Consider the following 23,376-nt stretch of genomic DNA (forward strand, 5'->3'; position numbering starts at 1 on the left):
CAACCTACCTAACAGCCTACCTTAGGTCATTTAGAAATGATGATTTTAATTGGTAACCATAAAATGGATCATCTAACGTGATAACAGTGTGTGGGTTCTAAGCAAGCAAGCAAGCAATTAACTAACCAATACAAAACTGAAAATGATCTACTAAAACAAATAAAAAATATGATGAACAAAAAATCTTATCGAGTATTAATGCAAATTGATATTGTACTACACTTTTAAATGTGGATTTGCAACTGGGTGCCAATGTAAGATAAAGAAATTACCCATTCACTCAATAGCTGGTTTTTATGGTATTACACATTCATAATTATTTTATTACTTAAAGACAGACCTTGGATGATATTTAAGAATAGATTAAAGAACAGATGCAGAATAGAAGAATCAAAGTTGGACAAATATTACATTATATCTTATTGAAACTTCACCTGCCATCAATCAATCCCTTGACTCTTGTAAATACTCGAATAGTCTTATCACATAAGATGAACTTCGTAAACAAGACAGTTTCACGCTGATGTTCTAGTGTTTTCGCCAGAGAACAACCAGTGCCTGTGTAAAAGACTGCAACCCGTGATATCGTTACTAACAAACAAAAGATCAAACACAAACACCGAACTACACTAAAGGCGACGCGACTACACAACGCACCAATTATAACGAGCGCGTGCTTTCACGTTAACTTAGTTGTTTATAATGAGCGCATTCTTTCGTCGCGTCGAGATTTGGTGTAGAGATGAATCTACAAACCCCGTCATTGTGATTTTTGAAACGAACGAAAACGCGCACAGTTATGTACTACATTTACAATCAAGGTTTCGCAGTTGCCCTTTAAATTAATTAGCATTAATGCAATGGAGACAAAACGTAACTCAATATCGGAGAACACCACTATAAAAGTATCCATCTAAAAACTTTACGTATAGAAAATCCCACACCAGACGAACATAGTGTTTTACCTTATTATGCGTGCCGTGGGTTTAAAACACAGACTTCTTCGTTACACACTGTTTTGGTCCCGTCCGCCGTCTACTGTCATCCTGAGGAGCACACCTGGAATACAGCACACACATACAAACTGACAAACACTTTTGCCTTGGAGTTTATGTAACGCCACCATCCGCTTTCTATGGCTGTGACTCAAACCGCTGTCAGCTGTCTACCTAGATGGCATTTTTGAGCAGCTGTTGTCAGCTGGGGTGATCTAGAACGAACGATTGATTTCCAGAATTGCTGTTCGTAATTGTACACGGCAAACGCGCCCGGAACTCGGACGAGGAACGCGACATCGCTGGCCGAAATGCTGGCTAGTTAGGCGGCTCGCAAGGTTTTGTGACACAACCCGTGTGTTGACGTATCACACGATTGGATATCATGGAGTTTCTTAAAGGGCTACGGGCACATTTGAAACAAAAACCATTACTGTTTTATGTGATGTTAATCGATGTGTGTTTAACGAAGCTCATTATAAAAGCAAGCGATTTATACATTTTATTATACAAGTGTGTACACACCAATCCCAGATATAATACACAGGTTAAAATAGACTACCTTGGATTAAAAAGATGTTTAATAGAGAAGTATATTTTGTTAATCTATATGAGCTATGTTGTATCAGCTTATGACCTTTTAAGTGACCACTTATGGATACAATTTTGTGAGCTATTTATTTGTAAAGCATGCACATTCTTGCACACCTTCGTTCAAATGTCAGCGTTTAAATGAGAAAAGCTTTAATACATGAAATAAATACATTCACCAATTTTGTACTCATTTTATTTTGACAGATGTATTTTTGCATGTAGTATGCACTTCTATGTATTTTAAAGCTTATATCAGCGTAGTACTCCTATTAAAACCACATTACTGTACTGATCTTACTGTAAAAAAACCATGAAATACATACATTGCCACTTTTGCCAGATATTTATAGACTTATGACTGAGGTAGGTGCTAGCGTGTAGCCAATAAGAAAAGGCCTCTTGTTTTATGATGTAGAAAGGCATGACATTGGAAGAAGAAGAAAAAGGAACAGAGCTGTGTGTCTACAACAGGGAACAAGGAAAAGTGAGATGGATGATAGATGGAAATATATAATGAATGAATAACGGAAGAACATGCTGGAGAGAAATAGATGACGATATCATGCAGCTGGAACCAACATCTGTTCATATTTGTGTGCATGTGAAAATGTTTAAAGTTAATCATTTTCAAAAAAAATATATAAATAATATAAATATAAAATAAATAATTTATATCAACACATGCAAAAATAATTGCATTTAGATATGCAAGATCCAAGGTACACAAACTTTGAATTATGAGCCGAGACATCCTTCACTAACAAAATAAATGACAGCAAATTAACAAATGTCTTAAAAATATGAGACAGGAGCAATACATTATAATAAAACACTTAATAAAAACACCAAAAGCAACAAAGATTTAGGTTGTTTATTCTAAACAATCATCATAACAAACAACATCTGATTATTGTACACACAAGAAATGATTAACCAGTAAGGCTGAAGTTTGATATTTTAATACCACCCTGTAATTTCCTGGGAAATTACAGAATGTTTAAAGGCAAACATATTAAGAGAATGTCAAAACTACATTCATTAAATATCCTGTAAATTTTATTCACCAAAAAGGACACCAAGGTCACATCAGGCTAGGGATATATGCAAAATACTTTACATGTAACAACCGAGAAGAGACAATTACCTCTACAGCATGATACAGATACACCCAAAACATGTCAAAAGCTTCTAGGAAAAAGGAATTGTCAAAAGAGTGTGCCCCACCATAAATGCTTTTTTTCCAAAAGGGACAAAGTGCATTTAGGTCTGCTAAGAATAATTTATTTTCGGTCCTTTAGAATAATATTGCAGGTTGACCAATAAATCTCTTTTTGCGTTTGTTCTTGCGGTGTGACCACTTTGTGACAGTAGAGGATGTCAATGAGGACGTATAGTACAGTGTCAATGATTTTTCACATTTGATGAAAACCTTTGTGAAAAATAAAGCATGACGGCGTCTGTTTTTGTTAAAGTGTCTAAAGAATCTCTAATGAAAACATTAGCTTATGACAACGGATGCTTAATAAGATCTGATCTGACACTCGTCTGGGAAAATGCTCCTCCTATTTGAACATTGCATTGAAAGACCTGCCAATGATCAGTCTTCTGACTTCACTGGTGCCAGCTCCAATCTCATAAAGCTTAGCATCCCTTAGAAAGCGACCCATTGGGTAGTCATTTATGTACCCATTTCCACCTGTGGAAGCAATTAAGGAAACAAAGTTGTAAGCCATAACATCGAACTGCAAAGAAAACCAAAGACTTTAAACATGGCATCATATCAGCTGGTACTTTGCCACGTGCCTGATAAGACACATTTAAAAGCAGCATCTACTCAATACATAGCAAATAGTTTGACTGTTTCAGAGAATTACCTGGTAATTCTCTTCAGCAACTAGAATGAATGAAGATGGAAGGGTTTGGCCCTGACAAGAGGAGCTATTTCTTTTAGATTCTGCTGTGCTAACTACTAGGCACTCACCCAGGCATTGAATCCCATCCAAGGCAACTTGAGTCGCGTTCTCAGCACAATAAAGAATTACCCCAGCGCAGTCCTACAATAACATCACAAATCAATACTGCTACTACGCAGTCTGGAACAGCTGCATGCATCAGTTCCAGGCCGACACGAAACATTATGAAACAAAATCAGACAAATAAGGAAAACTGTTTAAAAAGCTCTTACCTTAGCACTGAAATGGCCTTTGTCACAAGCGCGGGCAACATTGTATAAATACTGCCGACACGAACTAAGCCGTGTATACATATCAGCCATTTTTCCTTGCATTAGCTAGTCAACAGACAGAAATTATTTATTTATAGGTGACACATTCTCAGAGAAATTATTAGGGCACTAAGCATTTAAGCAACTGATAATTATTTTCTGTTTTTTTAATGCCTATTATTCTGTACTTTCCTGACATTCCTCCACAGACAATACATTAACTCGCTTCACAATTAAACGTTTTTTCCTCCATTTAGATCAGGGGTTCTCAACCTTTTTTTTCTTCTCAAAGGCCCTCACTGTATTCAACAATATTTAAAGCCTCCCCTCCCACTCACAAAAACTCAAGATTTATACCCAATAAAATATTTTAGAGCTTTGCGTTAACTGGAAAATGTTTAATTTATTACAAAAAACAAATAATAGAATATCTTGGTTTTAGTTTTTTTTATTTAGTCTAAATTTAAAATATTAGTTATCTTGAGACCACCTTGGAAGTAAGCAGGGACCCCTTTTAAGAACCACTGATTTAGATTTTCTTCTTGTGAACATAATCACTTAATAAATAAAACAAAATAGCATTGTAAAGGGAAAATTCTCACTCAATTGCCTGAAATCATACCTGAAAGAGACCAATTTTCTGTCCAAAGGCTTCACGAACATGTAAATAGGGGATTGCATGGTCCAGCACAGCCTGCATGATACTAAATTGTCCAACATATAAACGTAAACATTATAATTCAACAATTCACATGTATTTTACACTTTCTCTCAACATGTATTTGAAACAAACAGAACAATAATTACCCAACAGGTCCAGCAGCCAGTACCAGTCTTTCAAGATCCAAACCACTCATCAAAACATATACACCTTTGTTTAACGGGCCCAGTACGTTTTCCTCTAAAACCACGAGGGAACATTTTAGATCAAAGTCACAAACATCCATTAAAAGACTCCTGCACATTTACCCACCAGGAACCTTGCAGTCCTCAAAGACAAGTTCACAAGTGTTGGATCCCCTCATTCCCAGTTTATCCAACTTTTGCGCAGTGCTGAATCCTGGCATGCCCTTCAAAAACCAACAGCAAGATAATTTTTGGAGAATGCACCCTCACTGAACCAAACAAAATATAAGACAGCTCTCATATAAGTCAAATATTTAAACCAACTAAGAACCAGATCATAATCTCTAACCTTCTCGATGATGAAAGCGGTGATGCCACGGGCTGCTGCTTCTGGGTCTGTCTTGGCATACACAATAAGAACATCCGCATCGGGCCCATTCGTAATCCAGAACTTATTTCCATTTAACACATAATAGTCCCCTTTACAAAAAGATTTTGTAAATTTTAATTACTGTATTGATATAAGGGTGCATCAATATACCTTTTCTTGTATTACCTAGTTGGGTAATCCTGAATAAGTCAAATGATAAATAAACATATGCATATGAGTATGCAACTGTGAAATATATGGATATGTAACAGTGATGAAACATCGATGATAGCAGTATAGCACTATAATAACAGCGCACAGTGATGATAAGTAATACAGTAGCACACCGAGTAATAGAGGGTGAGTCACCTTGTTTTCTGGCTGTCAGTCTCATGGACACCACGTCAGAACCAGAGTTGGTTTCACTCATGGCCAAAGCTCCCACATGTTCCCCTGACAACAACTTAACACAAATACGCAATATTTTAGCGACTCTTAAGAAAAACACAACCCTGTCCTATTCTTATATTTATACAACAATCACTAAACTTAGAAGTCTTGTCTATTATAAAAATATTTGTATTTTAACATTGTGTACATTTGTATCATTCTCTATTAATAAAATGCCTTTTCATATTTGAACACAGGTAAATACAAATAAAGTAAATGATGTTTGTTTATGGCATCCCAGTGTTATCATTACGGAGAATGCTACAGTAAAAAGCTAATTCTGATACATAATAATAATAATATTTGTAAAGAGTTTGGAAGCATACTTTTTGCATGTACTTCTCCCTCTGTTTCTGGTTTGCATGTCGGACCATCTGATTTACGCACAGGTTGGAGTGAGCTCCATAGCTGAGAGCAATAGCTCCAGATATTCGGGAGATCTCTTCCATGACAATCACATGATCCAGATATCCCATTCCCGTTCCACCGTATTCCACTGCATATGTGGACAAAAAATAGACCTATTTTACAGCTTGACGTGTACAAACCGGAAGTAGGGTAAACGCTCGTCTGGTCAATGCTCTAGCTCTGTTCACTACACAGAACAGTTGCGAAGACCAGAAGAAGTTAGGCATGTAGCGCTCCCTTTAATCTGATTTGTCTCACATATATCCGACCTTGATAATAAATAAACCGATCAAAAAATATATGTTTTTGTAATGTTTGTTTTCCCTATCTTTCCATCTCCTAGTGAACCATGAATAAATCGGACAACATATGCTACTTTTGTTTTCGGTAAATAAAATGAAAACAAGCTGAATGTATGAATGAATAAAAAGTTTTTCCAACTTCCGGCCTCTTAAAGGGGTCATATGGCAGGAATTACGTGTTTTTCTGTGTCATTTTGTGTGTTAAAAGTTTCAAGTTAAAAAATGTAAGTGTCGGAACAAAAGATGCATTCTTTCTAAAAGCGAATGCTCACCCCGACCTGCCTGTAACTCCTCCTGTGACCACACCCCCCCAAATCTAAGTCGGTTCGTGGTATGATTTGAATAAAACCGCCCAAATATATACCCTAGTAAGCTGGGCGTTCCTGTCAGTACAATTGCTTTGGAACCTGATGTTCCAAATATGGTAAGAGGCGTTTCATTTCCATCACACGCTTGCAGTATTTGACCAATCACTACGCACTGGTTAACTGGCCAATCATAGCACACCTCGCTTTTCAGAGAGATGAGCTCTGTTAAAAATCTGCGTGTTTCAGAGAGGCGAGGCAAAGAGGAGATACAAACATGCACGGTATGTAGAAACTACAGCATTTTTTTTTACCTTAAATCATATATACGCATTGCATTACATCTAAAACAAACAATTACATTCGTTAAAGCCGTGTCATATGACCCCTTAAAGGCATAGAAATGACACACTTCCCCTTTAAGAAAAGCTAGTAGGCCTGTAAATAGTCCAACCTGGAGCAGTGATTCCAAGCAGTCCAAGTTCCCCCATTTCCTTCCAAAACTCCTATAGCAAAAATAGATTCTATTAATTTACCACCTTAGATAATTAAAAAAAGACTCATGAAGAACTTTGGAATATGAAGTGTACAGCAATTTACCCTCATGCGAGGAAACTCATTTTTCTTGTCAATCTCATCAGCATGGGGAGCGAGTTTCTCCTGGCAGAATCTCTGAACTGTCTGTCTGAGCTGGTGTTAAAAGGAGATATGACACATGTTGTGACACATCACATCACGCAGTAGTTATAAAACATTGGATATATGCTGCTTTCAAATATTGTGTTAGGTCTATCTAGTCAAAAATCTGCAGGAATGTAGTGCTTTTTGGCAGATATCTCAGCCATCTTGAACATCAGCTCTGAAAACTCTAATTGTGAAGGAAATAAAATCAATCAAACAGCAATGGGGCAATAGTAATGAAATGTATCTGAAATAATCATTAAAAAAATATGCTTTTCCAAAGGCATCACACAATCAAACGGAAGAATTAAATATATTAATACTATGACATGAACTATATTTTTGTATTAGGAGCTTCTATTTCAAATTGTGTCCGGATGGTTACCCATGGGACAGCTAAGTTTAATGCAAGTTTAGGAAGAAAGTAAACCTATTTGAGAGCAACTTGGCCAGTGGGATAGACATTTTCTTTTAAAAATATTTACTACGACAGCTGAAAATACGTATTTTTTCTTGAACTGTGTCAAAGGTCACCATGTGAGCTGTACTGACGACACAGCTCGTACTTCAAAGATGAGTAAATTACTGTGACTTAAGCGAGAAGCGCTGACATGTTGGCTTGCAGTTATGTATTTGGGATACCTGGATCTGCTCGTCGCTCAGACCGTTGACGATGTCATCTACTGGAACAGCCCCAGCGCATCCGCGTCGCGATAAACTAACATTTGCCACTCTCTGACACACACGCAGCGCTCTTCTGGCACAAAGCATTTTAGTAAACCGTTGTGACTGCCAGATAAGAATGAAAACCAGAAATAAATAAATGCAGTGAATTACACAACTGCACTAAAGCAAACGAGTGTGTGCAGAAAGGGCAATCACAAACTCTGTTCTTCTTCTCTTGTGTTGTTGGCGTTTGCGAATTACTTCAGGTTTGGCGCCACCTACTGTATGGAAGAACAAACTACGCCTTCCCCACGAAAAAAACAAATCTCAGGGATGTACAGTACTGTCAGAAACTCACACTTTACAGTTAAGGTTAATTCCATTATTAAGAGCTGAAAATCTGCTTTAACTTCCAATATTTGCACAGCCTCGTGGGATTTCATAAACGTGTAATATACATATAACTTAAATTTATACATTTAGAAACTATAAGGTATAGGCCTACTTTTACTTTAATATAATGTTTTATAACAGTTGTTGCATAGCACCAAAAAGGATCACCTTAACTTTACACTTATTTTGCATTACCAATTAGACTTACACTGTTAGAAACATGCCGTAGTAAAAACGGACAAAGAACTCGCAGAAAAAATTACCAATACATTTTATTTTATTTTACTGACATTTCCTTTAATGCTTAAATGTAATTTCATGCAGTGCAAAATGTTAAATACAGGTAAAACAACTGTAAAAATGAATACGGAAAATTCCTTCATAATAAGACATTGTATTGTGCCATATATTTACGGATCATTTTAACAGTCATTTTAATATGTTAATACAGATTTCTGGTTATAGCTTGACGCATCAAATGTGTAGCTACTAAAACAGGAGAATGGCAAATACTACACAGAATAAGGAAATATGATATCAAGCAAGTCAAACAAATTAAATCAGGAAGAGAGGTGAAACGCTTCAAATGCGGAAGATCAGGCTTCACAGTGTACAGTAGAGCGCGCTGAGGTAGAACGCTATTTACAGGGCTTCCCTAGGTGTGAATTGACGTCGACGCCGTAAAGGTAAACAAAATTATCTACAAAGACAATTTATTATATAACTTTAGGTAAATAAATAAACTGAACCGAAGACTTTGCGTTGCGAAAACATTTACACTTGAGACATCACGCATATCAACCCGTGGCCCCTCGGAGGGGGAATTAACCCAACCCAAACCCGGACTCGATGCCTAAAGAGAGGCGGAGGTCGCTGAGAGAGGCGGCGTTCTCCCGTGTGTCTCCTATTTGCGACGGATCGTGGAGAGGAGGAGTAGGACTCGAAGGAAACTTTTCATCAAAGGAGATTTGTGATGATCAAACACACATGGCGGAACAGTGCAGCGGGCAAGCGGGCTCAGACGTAAACCCGGCGAGAGAGTGCCTGGTGCCGCAGGTGACCATCACTTCGGATGGGGACTCACGGGAGATTACTCAGGAGGATCTGGAGGAGGAGGTGAACGGACGGCTGCGTCGCAAACTATCAAACTCATCCCTGTCGTCCAATGGCTCCTCCACGGCGTATGAAGAGTCAGAGGATGACATCCTCAGTGACAACGAGACCAAAAGCAAAGGGATCGTGACTCTGGAACATTTGGGCGACTCAGTCAGAGAGGTTACGGTATGTCATATTTTATAGAGGATCACTTTATATGTTTTCAATTTGGGTAGAGTAGATCACTAGACGACTTTTTTCAGATGTTGTCTGTATCAAAATGTAGCAAAGAGGAGATATTTCATTAACCTAACTGAAGTGAGTGTGTTTTTAATACTGTATATTTACAAAACATGAGCCAAATATGATGCCTAATGCCTTAAACAATTACTGTATAAAATATGAAGACACAATAATGCCAAATGGCTTAAACCCTCACACATTAGCATTGAGATAAAAATACAATATTAAAAGTAAAAATTGTGCCCCACCTTACGTTAAATTTAAAACTCTTTGGGAGAATATTGGACTCAAATATAAACTCTATAAGTTGCTGTAAATCTTTTTTTAAACAAGACCATTCGAACCTTCAAATGAGAACACAAGACTAATAATGAGGAACTGTTGTGTTACAAACTTATTAAACTTATCACAGAAGATGCATTTTTCTTGACTGCTTTAGAATTCCTTTTGCTGGTATACTGATAAGGCAACAAGTTATTGAGGTTTGCGTTTTTATTTACGGAAGTTTAACATTTTCTCACCACTCAAGCTATTGTGTTACATTTTTTGTCCAGCATTGTTTTTTTTGTTTATGTGGGTTTCAGTCTGCCCTTCTTTTATTCTGATTGTGAAAGTCATGTGTGGTTTGCACATGATCAGTACATTGCAAACTATAGGAGAAATGAGAGGTCAGCATTTAATGAAAGATTGAGGATTCCTCTATGTCTTCCAAATGGGAGTCTAAAGAACAAACTACTGTAATAGATGCGGTGTATCTCTGTAAATAGCATAACCGAAATGTCAACACTGTTTACAAAGTAGGTTGTTCTGAATTTTTTGTCTGAGTTGTGCATGTTTTGTTTGCAGTCATCTACTTCAGGGTGGTTTGAGTTAAACAAATATTACAAGGAGCAACCATATTAACCTGGTAGCACCTAGAGCTGTTAAAACTAAAGATAAACAGGCTGCGTGTCAAAGACACCTTTTTTATATGCATGCTCTTGTGTTTTTAGTTTCTGTAACAGGTGAAATGTTCTACTTTATGACCCTCTCAATCATGTTCTCAAGTAATGACCTCTGCAAACTCTTTTGTAAAAGAATGCTGTTTGTGGACGTGACAAGACATTTCAATGATTTTTGAATGACTCATTGTTTAGAGATAACAGTAATCGAGTTTGTGGAATCATTTTTATCATCATTTATTCACCCTCATGTTGTTCTAAACCTTTATATGACTCCGTCTTCTGTGGAACACAAAAGAAGATATTTTAAGAGATTCCTCAGTGATTTATACAATGTAAGTCAATGGGGTTAGGTGTCATGCATGTTTGGAATGACGTGAGACTGAGTAAATGAACCATCCTTTTAATACATTTTAATTTCAATGCATTTAAAGTTAGTTTGGATGGAACAATCTCCCAAAGACAAAAGACATAAGAATAGGATAAGAATCCTAAAAAACTTAAAGGAAGAAATAAAAAATAATCAAACACACGTCTGACACACACAAAAATAATAGCTGAGCATATGTAATAAGTCATCTAACATTTTGTTTTTTACTACTGTCGGTCTATTTTGAATGGATGTGATACATACTGTGATCCTCGTCTCATTCACAGCCATAGAAGGCGTTCGCTGTCACTGTACTTTAAACACACTGAGTCTTATAAGTCAAGAGGCCATGTCTGCATAGCATCTACCCTTGCCATTTTGGAAAGTTACACACCTTGCATTGAATGAACTGATGTCTCTTGATCCTTTGCATCACACGAAAGGTCAAACACTAATGACACTGGTCTCTGAAAAAGGCATTCATTGTTTTTAAAAAGAGAACGTGTCTGCAGACTGGTTCCAGACACCTATTCTGAAAAGCTGCCTACACGTACAAACCACATGACAAACAGTTATATTTATCAGCTCATATCAAAACATAAACTTGATGTCACTTGACATTTAAACTGAGGACACACTGTCAAAAACAACACGTTTCCTCACCACAAAGGAACTAAAGGTCAGTTTAAACTCGGCTGTTTGTTTAATCTAAAGCACTTTTTCTGACTATATACTGTAGATATGTGGATAGATGTTGTCTAACTATCTTTATATCTTTTAATTTCTGTACATATAAAGTATATGTACGAGTTATTGTAAGTACCTAATTTTTTACGTTTTGGTTTTCATGAAACGTATGATAGTCTCTGATTATTCAGAATAGACTTTTTGCTGTTCAATAGAAACATGTCACACTTTTTTAACACTTGATTTGTAGTTGTTTAACTGTTGGCACTATATTGTTTGCACTGTCTGCATGACCGTCCAGTTCAATATTTAGTTATGGGCGTCTTAGAAATGTGTGTATGCACAACTCTATAAAGTGCAGGACATAGCCTAGTGTTTATGGCTTTTTCACTATTTATCGAGGGCTGCACACAGTCTGCTTGACATTAAATATGATGCACCCTTTGGATCCTTTCCAGTCTTTAAAAGAATTTGTAAAAAACACTTCCCAATGAAAGTCATAGTTCTTGTGCTTGTTATTATAAATAAAATCGTCTATTGAATTATTTACTTGAGGGTGAATTGTTGTCAAACCTGACTCAGTACCAAAGCTAGAAGACAAGTGATAACAGGTTATATTGCCTTATCACATAGAAGAAAAACAAACACTCTTTTGCAGTTTAGCTACACCCTTGTGATTTCTACACTGCAGTATCCATTACATGTTGGGAATACTTAATCCCCTAGAGCTGATAAATTTAAGTTACAGAAATGAAGTATTATCAACAGGATTTATTTTAAGGCTTACATGCAAGATTCATGTTAAGTGCACCTTAAAGGGACAGTTCACCCAAAAATAATAAATCTGTCTTTATTTACTCACCCTCGAGTTGTTCCAAATCTGAATGAATTTCTTTAGTTCTGATGAACACAGAGAATTATATCTGGACGAATGATTCTTACCAAACAGTTCTTGGCCACCATTGACTACCATAGCAGGAAAATTACAAAGGTGGTCAAAATATCTTCTTTTGTGTTCTAACAGAACAAAAACATTTCTAAAGCAATTTTCCTACTATGGTACTACTATGGTAGACCTCGGGGGTGAATAAATGATGACAGAATTTTAATTTTGAGGGGGGCTGTTTCTTTAATAAAGTACAAGCTAATAGTTTACAGTACTGTATATAAGAAAAAATAAATAATGCAAGACACAGCAGTGCTATGCAGATCTCACAACCCAAATTAACATGAAATGGTTTCCAGAATGCTCATTTGAAATGGGCAGCAAATCAAATGTCTGCATGCAATGGACTGAAGTGCTAAAGATTTCCGAGCCTCACAGCTCAAACCGAGACTGTGTGTGAGTCAGAGTCACACAGTAAAAGAACATTGTGCAGTGCTTGAGAAAACACTTGGCTTTTGGTCACCGATGGCTGTATTTTTATAGGATTCATTAGGGCTTGAGGATTATTGCTGGGAACAAAGATGAGCTTGTGAATTCTTTTATCTCAGGTGTATTTAAATCTTTGTCTCCGAATCTTAAAGTGAACAAACTTACATCAAACTTTGCCCCTAGCATATGGGATGTGCAGTATGTCATATACAATACAGTCAACAATATAGTTATTATAAAATACGTTATTTATGTTTGATTTCCATCCTCATTATGTTCCAGCTAAACAATACCAGGTGGAAACTGAAGACCATTGTCCAATGCCATTTGCTGGCTTCACAACCAAAGCGTCTAGCCTGGGTTCAGTTGGCAGGGCATGAAGGTAAGATAAAAACGGTGCACTTTAATATATCTATAATATATGGCACTGTGTTGTTTGTTGTATTGTAAATGTTAGTGTTTACTGAAAACACGAGGGAAGTGGAGTCATAACATATTTAGGGAAGTGGTAATGAACAGGTTTATGTAATGGCCCCTTGCAGAGACTATCAAGGATGAAAAAGGATCAACACTGTTTAAAGTCTAAAGTTAAAGGGACAGCCTTCTTCAGTAGCCGCATTTCGACAGCAGGTACAGGACGAGCCAGGGCTTTCATCGAGCTGGCCTGAGCCAGTGGCCTCAGGCTGTGGGGCCAAAATATTTTGTGTCTCCACTGTCAGGCAGGGTAGCACTGCAGAACTGCTCTAAAACACCGCCCTAAACACACCTCTACGGACCACATGTCACGCAGCCCCGCCTACTCAAGACAGCAAAATAAGACGACGGAAGTCCAGCGGTTTTTATGCAAAAGCTTATATAAGAGCACGATCGTGCAGCAACAACACTTTTAAGCAGAGCCGATCCCTCCTATACACAAACTATGCATGTTGCGTAAGGCCCCTACTCTACCAGGGGGCCCCTTGAGTACCGCATAAAAAAACTATGTAAAAAACACGCTATTTTTATAACTCTTTATAACAACGCGAAGCAAAAGAACAAGAACGCATATGTTTTTGTACTATTTCATTTTTAGGTGGATGATTATTTACAAGTGAATCAAATGTGAATTTAATTTTATACTTCATTGTTCTTACTGTCAGTTTAATGTTTTTTTTCTTTCGGTTTTAATTTATTTAAGTGTGTTAATTGATGTATTATTTTATTTCTTATAGTTTACAGTTATGTTTATCTAATTTGAACTACTATGACAAGGGCCCCTCACAAAGGTTTGCATAGGTCCACCAGATGTCTAGGATCGGCACTGCCTGTAAGATATACAGTATCTTACGTACAAATAAATTGTTTGGAAAAAGGTTTCGGTGTACCTGAGCTTTGTGACCTACACTCAGTTGTTTTATCCAACTACTGTTACAATAGACAATATCGATTTCAAAATACTTTTTCTAGCTAATATGACAAATTATCTTATTGTAAGATATAGGCTATTTTACGTAAATGATTTATTTTTTGCTTGATGTGAGGTGTAATTATTCGTTTTGTAAGGTCTGTGTTTAATATAAGCAAATTTCACTGTACTTTTTTTGTTATGTGTGTTTTTTTATTAAGAAAGATAAAAAAGTAATATGCAGTTATTTGTTTGTCTTTATAGAGTAAAACGATTACTCAGATAATCGCCGCCTTTTACCTTAACCCCTCCTCAAACCCCAGCTAGCTCGCTGTGGCCCAAGGTTTTAACGATGGGCCAAAAACCCCTGGCCGTTGGCCCTGAGTAAGCCCCAGCGAGGCACCCTTAGGCCCCAGAAGTGATTGTGGAAATGCGAATGGCCCTGGCACACACTAGCACGCCCGCTTCTGGCTCGATAATTGAAATGCGGCTACTGTGTTGATTATCTGCGCTCCAGTGGCTTCATGTCTGTGTTTGTGTTTCTGCCCAGGCAGCTTCAAAGCGGCAGATGAGGGCTCCATCCTGAAGAAATACTCTGAGAATGAGAAGCTGTGCTTTGAGTGGCTGAAAGATGATGCTTTAAATTCATTCGTGCCAAGTTACTATGGTGTGGTGGAGAGAGATGGAGAACTCTTTCTGAAAATGAAAGACTTGCTGGCTGGCTTGGAGTCGCCAAATGTCATGGACTGCAAGATGGGAATGAGGTAGACTGATGAAAAGACAGATGGGCTTTTACAACACCACATTATATTTAACTTGAATTAATATTGAATATCGTCACTTTCCTTCTGAAACCTTGTGTGTCCAAAAACACTGTTCTTTGTGAATGATTACATAGTGTCTTGTCAAAGTTGACAAGCATAACAGAAAGGGTGACTAATAATAATGACTTTAAAAAATAAAAATCACGAAATATGGAGATACAAAAACAGCAGAAAACTGATCCAGTGTGATTTATGTAGTATATTATTTTTAAAATATTGATACAGTTGTGCTAAAATCCACAAAATAAAGACAATAAAATATAAATATAATTGAAACTATTAAAATTATTAAACAATTAATTTACACTTTTAGAGTATAGTTACCTATAAGAAATAATAGAATAAAGAATAAAATAAATATTATTTCATTTTATTATAACATGATTTATATTTGAAACTATAGTATATTATTTACTATTAAACCCCTAAAAAGAAAGTGGTTAACACTTTACAGTGTGTTAAACACTAGAGCAGCTCACAGATTTCAGAAGTTATTTGTACTACAGGAACATTTAACGCAGCATTTTCGATTCTGTGATTCTTTCATTTGTATAGTAGCTCACTTGACGAGTTTATCTTGTCTGAGGTGGAAAACTAGACCTGCTAAACACCTGTTTTGGTTCTCGGTCTGCTTCCTGTCAGGGAAATGGGTGGGGCACTTGAAGAGAGAGGCCCTCTTTCAGCGAACAACAATTATAACCACTTCCTGTGCATATGCAGTCAAAATGACATGCATTCTTACAGAGGTAGACGCAGGGCGTCCCTGAGGGCTTCCTTCTCACAAACGTTACATGCCTTCTACACACTGTGAGACGTTGTGTATGAGGAGTCCCTCTGTGACTTCCTTTTCTTGCACACACAGGAAGTCAAGTAAAGTTCAAGGGCATAATTAAACTAATCTTAACACAGCCACTAGTTATAACCTAGTGTAGACCAGTGTTTGGTGTAACTAGTTACTAAGTATTTAGTTACTGTAGTTTAATTACTTTCCCCACACAAAACGTAAAGTAAGGGATTACTCTTATTTTTCTGTAGTTTACTTGATGTAATTAACTAACTACTTTGTGTAATATATGTGTGAGCAATAGTGGAATTGACATCTTAGTCTAACTTTAAAATCCGTGCTTTAATGTATAATTCTCACATTTGTAATACTTTGGTCAGTTAATAATAATACTTATTACACGCCTCATTGGAATGCTTGATACTGATTAGCCAGTCGCGAGATTTGCAGGTTCGTTATTCCCAGATAACAACCTCTCAAAACTAATAACACACAGTAACCCGGACGCAACAAATCTTTTTGCCAGGTTAGAGTATAAATATATCTTTTAATAACATTTATGACATTAGATTTACAAATGATTACACCAAATTGAATGTTCGTGTCATTTGAACGTCGTTTCTTACCTTAAAAACAAAAGTAAACAGCTTTTCCTCGCTGATGGTCTGCATTCGGGAAAAATATGCTAATAAATTATTTCAAATTCACATTTCACGTCCAGTTTTTTTCTCATGTGGCAAGAAGCCGGCTGTTATGGCGAAATAAGCCCCTTCAGTGTGATCCAAGATCCTAATCAGACTGTCTAGGATTATTTCTGCGATAACAACCGGCTGCCTGTACATTATGACTTCCCTAATGTAGTTTTATATTATTTATTTTAATGCATTGGAAGAGCTGTTTCATGTTTATCCTTGAATCACTTAACCAAGGTTAATATAGGATACAGAAAGTAATTAGTAATAAGTAATTAAATACTTTTTGGAGATAGTATTTTTTACACTAATCTAATTACACTATTGAATATGTAATTAGTAACTAGTAATTAATTACTTTTTCAGAGTAACTTGGTGGAGACGAGCCACTAATCTCCAGTTGGTTCTAACTGTCCAATTTGAATTCTGAAGGAAGTTTCTTTCTTTGTTTCTATGTTTGTCTCTGTCTGTTAGGACATACCTCGAAGAGGAACTTGTGCTGGCAAGGGTGAAGCCAAAGCTACGTGCAGACCTGTATAAAAAGATGGTAGAAGTGGACAGTTTGGCACCTACAGAGAAGGAACAGAAACAGCAGGCGATAACAAAACCACGCTACATGCAGTGGAGAGAAAGCGTCAGCTCTACTAACACACTGGGATTTCGTATCGAGGGAATAAAGGTACCCACATTTGTAGCTCATTAAAACCATTTTGAACAAAGGTTCAATAAAACAAATGTTAGACCTAGCAAATATTAGAGCTTTCTTCTGGGCTACCCAGAAACCAAAAAAACCAACATAGAAACACTTACAAGTCTCCCTATTGCATTGCACTATTGCAAGTATTTGTCAGGGGTGTGGACAGAACCCAAATGTAGACAGAGAAACGGTAACAAATGGAACTTTAATAAAAGTAAATAAACACAAAATAAAAACCTATGAGGGGGAAAACCACAATACAACAGACTTATACTAGACAAAGAACAATAACACTGACTAGACTGACAAAGACAACAACAAGATGAGGCTACTAGACTTAACTGACTTACTGAACAACAGGAACAAGGTAGTAGGCAAAACAAACCGCACAAGACAGAAAACACAAGGGTATTAAATAAGGAACTAAATCACGCAGGGAACAAGTGAGGGACATGAAACCATAACAAAATAATTAACGATGTAATGAGAGGGAATAGATGAGACCGGAGAGAAAGCAGATCATGTCGTGAGAGACAATAATGTGTTTCTTTCCACACAACACATGTGATTCTGTCATGATCCTGCCCCAAGACTGGAAAAACCTGACAAGAAGTGGCAGAACCATGACACTATTACTCATATTTTCTTATGAAAAACAAATCTGAATTTCATACTGACACCTAGTGGTGTGGAAGTAGCATAACATAAAAGCAGGTTTTATAGCACAGAGACATATTGGTCATCCACTATAATTTTTCTCAATAAAAGATCCTGATCTTTTATTTATAGAATTTTCGGTTAGACCTTAAAAGCCTTTAGGTATAGTGCATTATAAAGGGTTATTAAATAGTGTAATGCATTATAATTGTTTATTATTTGTCTTGTAATACATTAAATGTAGTTGCAAAGAATTACAACCAAAATAAAAATTTGAAGTGTAACAATGAATTGATAAGTGTTAAAATGTATAAACCACAGCTTAAATGTTACATGAGACATTATAAGGTGCATTAAAAGGCATAATTAATTCATCAAAACTACTTTTATAACGCATAATATATATATATATATATATATATATATATATATATATGCTTTAAGTCGAATTTTCTCCTTGTAAATGTAAATATTTTAACACTGCTTTTACTTGACTTGATTTTTTACAAATGAACGATACATTGTTCTTATTTCAGAGGGGTGAAAACTGCAGCACAGACTTTAAAAGGACACGGTCAAGAGAAGATGTCATTAAAATCTTCAGGGATTTCGTCGGAGGCAATAAAAACATAATTGTGTGTTTCTTCTTGAAAATTAGATCAACCTGTTCTGTTATGTATGCTCACCTACGTTCTAGAACATTGTTTTCATTTTTAAGTGCCATAATGAAAATTACACGGCAAGTACTTTTCATCAGCCGTTTACATCGGTGCATTTAAGGAAATAGCTCACCCAAAAATGAAAATCCTTTTATTGTATGGTTTTCTTTTAAAGAAAGCATTAATGAGTGTTTTGCAGAACACAAAGATATTTCGATAATCAGTGATTTCCATTTTATGGACACAAACCACAGAGACTCTTCTTAAAATATGTTATTTTGTGTTCCTCAGAAGAGTCATATACAGGTTTTGACACACATGGGGGTAAATAAATGACAGAATAATTATTTTTTGGGTGAACTATCCATTTCAGAACTTGGTACATTGCCAGTCAATTAAACTTAAATACTGTATGTGTTTTAGCAGAAAAATAACAAGTTATGGAAGCATTTATAGTTTAAAAATATTTCCTTGAATGTTGAAATTTTAGCTTAAGTACAATTATTGATTTGTGCTATGCTTTTTATTTCACATGACAGAATTCTTATATAACAAGACTTGAAGATATTAAAAAGGCTCTGAAGAAATCAGAATTCTTCAAGAAACATGAGGTAAAATAATTATTGGTTTCTGATTATAGTTATTACAAATTTCTAAAAGAATTAGACTATATTATTTAGAAATATTGATGCATTTCAATTAAAATTAATTTCAAGTTAATTTTAACAGAGTGAAATTGTAAATAATATTTGTTTACTTACGTTATTATATACGTTAAGTATCTTTGTGTATTTAATTTAGTGATTTTAACAGACTCGTTCCTCAGTTCTGGTGCCAACCATTTTTCCAGTAATTAGATTTAATCTCAAATCTAGTTGTTACAAAAAACGTATGAAAAAAGTATGTCACTGCACACCTATTTGCCAAATTATATTATGTGACCCATCTCATAAATGTGCCATTCTTGTCTTTAAGGTCATTGGGAGCTCACTGCTGTTCATTCACAATCAGAAAGGGAGAGCTGAAATCTGGGTTATTGATTTTGGTAAAACCACTCCTCTCCTGGATGGACAGATCTTGGACCACCACAGACCCTGGACAGAGGGCAACCGAGAGGATGGATACTTATGGGGCCTTGACAACCTGCTGCAGATTCTTGCCTCACTGGCCAGAGAATAGTCTTATGACTTTTTTTGCAAACTTTACCTTTTCTGTCTGGAGTTACAGCAGGACGCATGGTGATAGACACTTACAGTACAAACTTCTTGCGGTGCATTATGGGAAAGGGGTGAGAAAATCCATTACTTTACAGTATTAAACTGTAAATCATTTCACTGTCAGAACATAATCATTTCTTTCAAGTATTGCAAAATATCTGACATATTGTCTGTTTTGTGTGCATTTGATGTACACATCTGGTAAAAGATTGGACACAACAAATATGTTTGTATTATTTTAACTCTTTGTAAAAAACAGTCGAATCTGAATTATGATTATTGTGTTGCGACCAAAAAGGTATTTAAGTGTGTTGTACATTAGCTTCTTCAAACTATTGTCTAGCTCTCCACATTCTCTCAACCAGCATTCAGATTGACATCTGTGAAATCCAAAAGTTTGGGTGGTAATGTACACGCTGAAACGTGTCAAAATCAATTGGTTGATATAATTTCTGTTCTTTATATAGGAGAGACTTACCTATACACAAACGGTTATATGCAACATATGCCCAACAAACACTAGTCAGTCAACCGATGTTGTAAATCCAGGTGCAAGGCAGCAATACAAGTACAATTTCTTGTACAATATGATATTTAGTGCTTTAACTGCAGTGATCAATAAGGGGCGGTGTTATAGATTATTCGTTTGATGATTGCATGGGTATTTTTTATAGGTGTTTGACATAAAGACCTGGGGTGCGTTTCCCAAAAGCATAGTTAGCCAACTATGGATGCATGTTCTGTCGTTTCGGCATTGTCTAACGATTTAGGTGGAACTACAGGAACTAGAAACATAGTTCCTTATAATATGACATGTAGACTTACATACATTTGAGCAAGGATGCAGTGCATTCTATATCCATCATTCCAAATAAACAAATTTAATTGGACATATTTTTGTTTGACAAAGGTGCGCATGCGCGCGGGTCTACATGCTCTAGGAATCTGGGGAATCCCTGAGTTAAATATCGTGACATAAATTGAGAACACAAAAAAAGGGCAACAGTTTTGTTCAGATGCAGTGTACATTATTCACAGCAATAATATGACATTCAATCGATATAAACGGATTAATAAGAAGACGGTATTGTTCCACCTCCTATGTGACGTCACCAACTATGTTGTTTAACCAACGTGGTTCGAACGACGGATGCGCTACAAAGTTACTTTGTTTTTGGGAAATTATCGTGAGTAGCTAGTTAGTTTTTCAAACGATGCATCGTACTATGGTGCTTAACAAGCGAGGTAAGGTTATGTCGTTATTTGGGAAACGTACGCCAAACATCGTTAGCCATCTAGTCGCAAATTCCGTCGTTCCAGCATAGTTTTTCCCAAAAAAAATCGTTCCAACGATCAATCGCTAGCAGCATCGGAAAGTTGCGTGGTTGTAACTAGAGCTCTGTGGTTAGAAGCATCGTTCCTTATTATTATGACATCAAGACTTACATGCATCAAGCTTTTGATCAAAGCAACATGCAGTGCATTCCATATCCATCACTCGAAATATATACAAATTTAATTGGAGATCTTTTAGTTTGTGCGCATGCGCTTGATGTGCCTGCGATAGGACCCTGGGGAATCCCTGTGCGGAATGACGTTGGAGGAGGCTTATAAGTAAATTAAATATCATGAAATAAAACCACAGATAACAAAAGTAGTCCATAAATGCAATGTATGTTATTTCAGCAAGAATTTGTCATTAATTCGATCTGAACGTATTTAGTAGTAGACGTCAATACTCATCCAGCTGTGTTGCGTCATCAACGAGATTGCTGAACCATCTTGGTTCAAACAATTGATCTCCGACAGAGTTACAGCAGTTTCGGGAAACAGTTGTAACTACATCGTTAATTTCCCCAACGACGCATCCTACTGTGGTGGTTAAGCAGCGAGTTATTTCGTTGTTCGGGAAACGCACCCCTGGATTGCAATTTATCTGCACATCACCGAAAGTGTTTTTATTTTATGGCTCACAAAAACTTAAAATTGTGACACTATTTTTTGGAGTGGGTGATTTCTGTTATAGTGTGTTATGTGCCGTGTTCACGACAATAAAACATCTGCTTAAAAGAATTCTCTGTTCTTGTTGGCAAAGGATTCAGCAGGAGTTTAGGTATCAAAAATTTCACATTTCTTTTAAGAATGTTTCTATTCTTGTAGCTCAGTAGTTAGAGCATAGCGCTAGCAACGCCAAGGTCATGGGTTCGATCCCAGGGTATTGCACATAGTCAAAAACAAATGAATAGTACAATGTAAAGTAAGTGCAAAATGCATAAATGTAAATTTATGAAAATATGAAACATTTAAAATGCTTGAACAATCACCCCATTCTGTCTCTCAACACAACATCTCGTTCCCTACAACTGTTTTGTGATTGTGTATTTATCGGTATAAGGCTACTGTACTGTGAGCTGCATATGTAATCCAAGAAGACACAATAAGAACATTTACTAAAAGTATATTTGGGAATTATATTATTATATTTGCATTAACAAATGCAAACAAATAAAGAGATTGCAAACATTTCACAGGATTGTTTTAAACAGCTTCTTACAAGAGTGCAATACAGTGAAAGTCGACACGTTCTCCACAGCAGCCACAACAACTACACCACTGTCACACGCCTCACTTATTTCAACACATTTTGGTCAAACACCGTTGTCCTCAAAATTACATCAGCGTTTCACACATAAAACACACTCTGTGAAACATAAATACACTGTTTGTGCAGAATAAACACAGAACCAATCAAACTATCTACTGTAGCCTGAATTATTGATTTTTAAAGGCATTTTTCAGTCAGAACACCCTGTATTTTAATCTGAAATAACATGGTGTATTTCTTTACTATGCAACACTGTTACCTTATTAAAGCTGCAATCTGTAACTTTTTTGGCATAAGGGTCAATGACAAATAAGAAAATGTCAGGTGGTGCGACCATATATTAATTTAAAATAATATACATTTAATGTATTTACCACTGAGTATTTTTCCCCTCATATATAAGAAATTTAACATAAAATCATGCCAAAATATTTTATTAAGAATTTTATTGAGAAAATTAACATTTATTTCTCAGTTTTGTTCTCTGTTTGTATGTTCGGACGGTCGCACCATCTGACATTTTTGGTCTTTCAAACACCAAACCTCAAAAAATCTATTGAATTTCAATAAAATGAAAAGGGTTTCTTATAAAGGACATATTGTAGATCCATTTGATATATGACATGTATTTATTCAAATTCTTTTTAGGAAAATAATGAATTTGGACACAAAACACGTCATTGACCCATAAACAAAAATCAATTGAGCAGGTTCATAAAAAATCAAAACTGTTTAAAGAGTAACTATTACAATGTCCTAAAAATGACATTTCATGCAGTGTGTAATGCTGCAAAAAAAGGAGTCGAATCTTAATTACTCAAACGAGTCATCATTTGAGAGTCAGTCAAGAATTAAGGTAATAATAACTGCCTATTATCAGAAAATGATTTTTACACCGTGTACATAAACTTG

General features: G+C 36.2%; 3 protein-coding genes across 4 annotated transcripts in view; 1 reads left to right on the forward strand and 2 right to left on the reverse strand.

The window, feature by feature from the left end:
• Nucleotides 1-1,328, reverse strand: part of bahd1 (bromo adjacent homology domain containing 1) — a 40,372-nt gene extending 39,044 nt beyond the window's left edge. The window contains exons 1-2 of one of the 2 annotated variants that reach the window (XM_056768114.1): nt 1,170-1,328; nt 966-1,059 (exon numbers count right to left, since the gene is read on the reverse strand). The gene's annotated coding sequence lies outside the window, so the exon portion shown is untranslated. Of the gene's footprint in view, nt 1-965 lie in introns of both variants that reach the window. The other variant, XM_056768113.1, reaches the window with a different exon arrangement.
• Nucleotides 1,329-2,446: 1,118 nt separating this feature from the next.
• On the reverse strand, nt 2,447-8,073 carry ivd (isovaleryl-CoA dehydrogenase). The gene is made up of 12 exons (XM_056768814.1): nt 7,818-8,073; nt 7,095-7,184; nt 6,949-7,000; nt 5,806-5,975; nt 5,399-5,492; nt 5,009-5,139; nt 4,787-4,883; nt 4,621-4,714; nt 4,436-4,517; nt 3,775-3,879; nt 3,571-3,643; nt 2,447-3,285 (listed from the first exon to the last, which is right to left on the reverse strand). The coding sequence occupies exons 1-12, from the start codon at nt 7,944-7,946 to the stop codon at nt 3,152-3,154; spliced, it is 1,251 nt and encodes a 416-aa protein (XP_056624792.1). The 5' UTR covers nt 7,947-8,073; the 3' UTR covers nt 2,447-3,151.
• A 762-nt stretch (nt 8,074-8,835) lies between these two features.
• itpka (inositol-trisphosphate 3-kinase A) lies at nt 8,836-22,603 on the forward strand. Its single transcript, XM_056768005.1, has 7 exons — nt 8,836-9,515; nt 13,228-13,327; nt 14,880-15,093; nt 17,104-17,308; nt 18,520-18,618; nt 19,182-19,253; nt 19,618-22,603. Exons 1-7 carry the CDS (start codon nt 9,084-9,086, stop codon nt 19,819-19,821), a joined length of 1,326 nt encoding a protein of 441 aa, XP_056623983.1. The 5' UTR covers nt 8,836-9,083; the 3' UTR covers nt 19,822-22,603.
• The last annotated feature ends 773 nt before the right edge of the window (nt 22,604-23,376 follow it).

This window comes from Triplophysa dalaica, chromosome 15, assembly GCF_015846415.1.
Source record: "Triplophysa dalaica isolate WHDGS20190420 chromosome 15, ASM1584641v1, whole genome shotgun sequence".
Taxonomy (NCBI): Eukaryota; Metazoa; Chordata; class Actinopteri; order Cypriniformes; family Nemacheilidae; genus Triplophysa; species Triplophysa dalaica.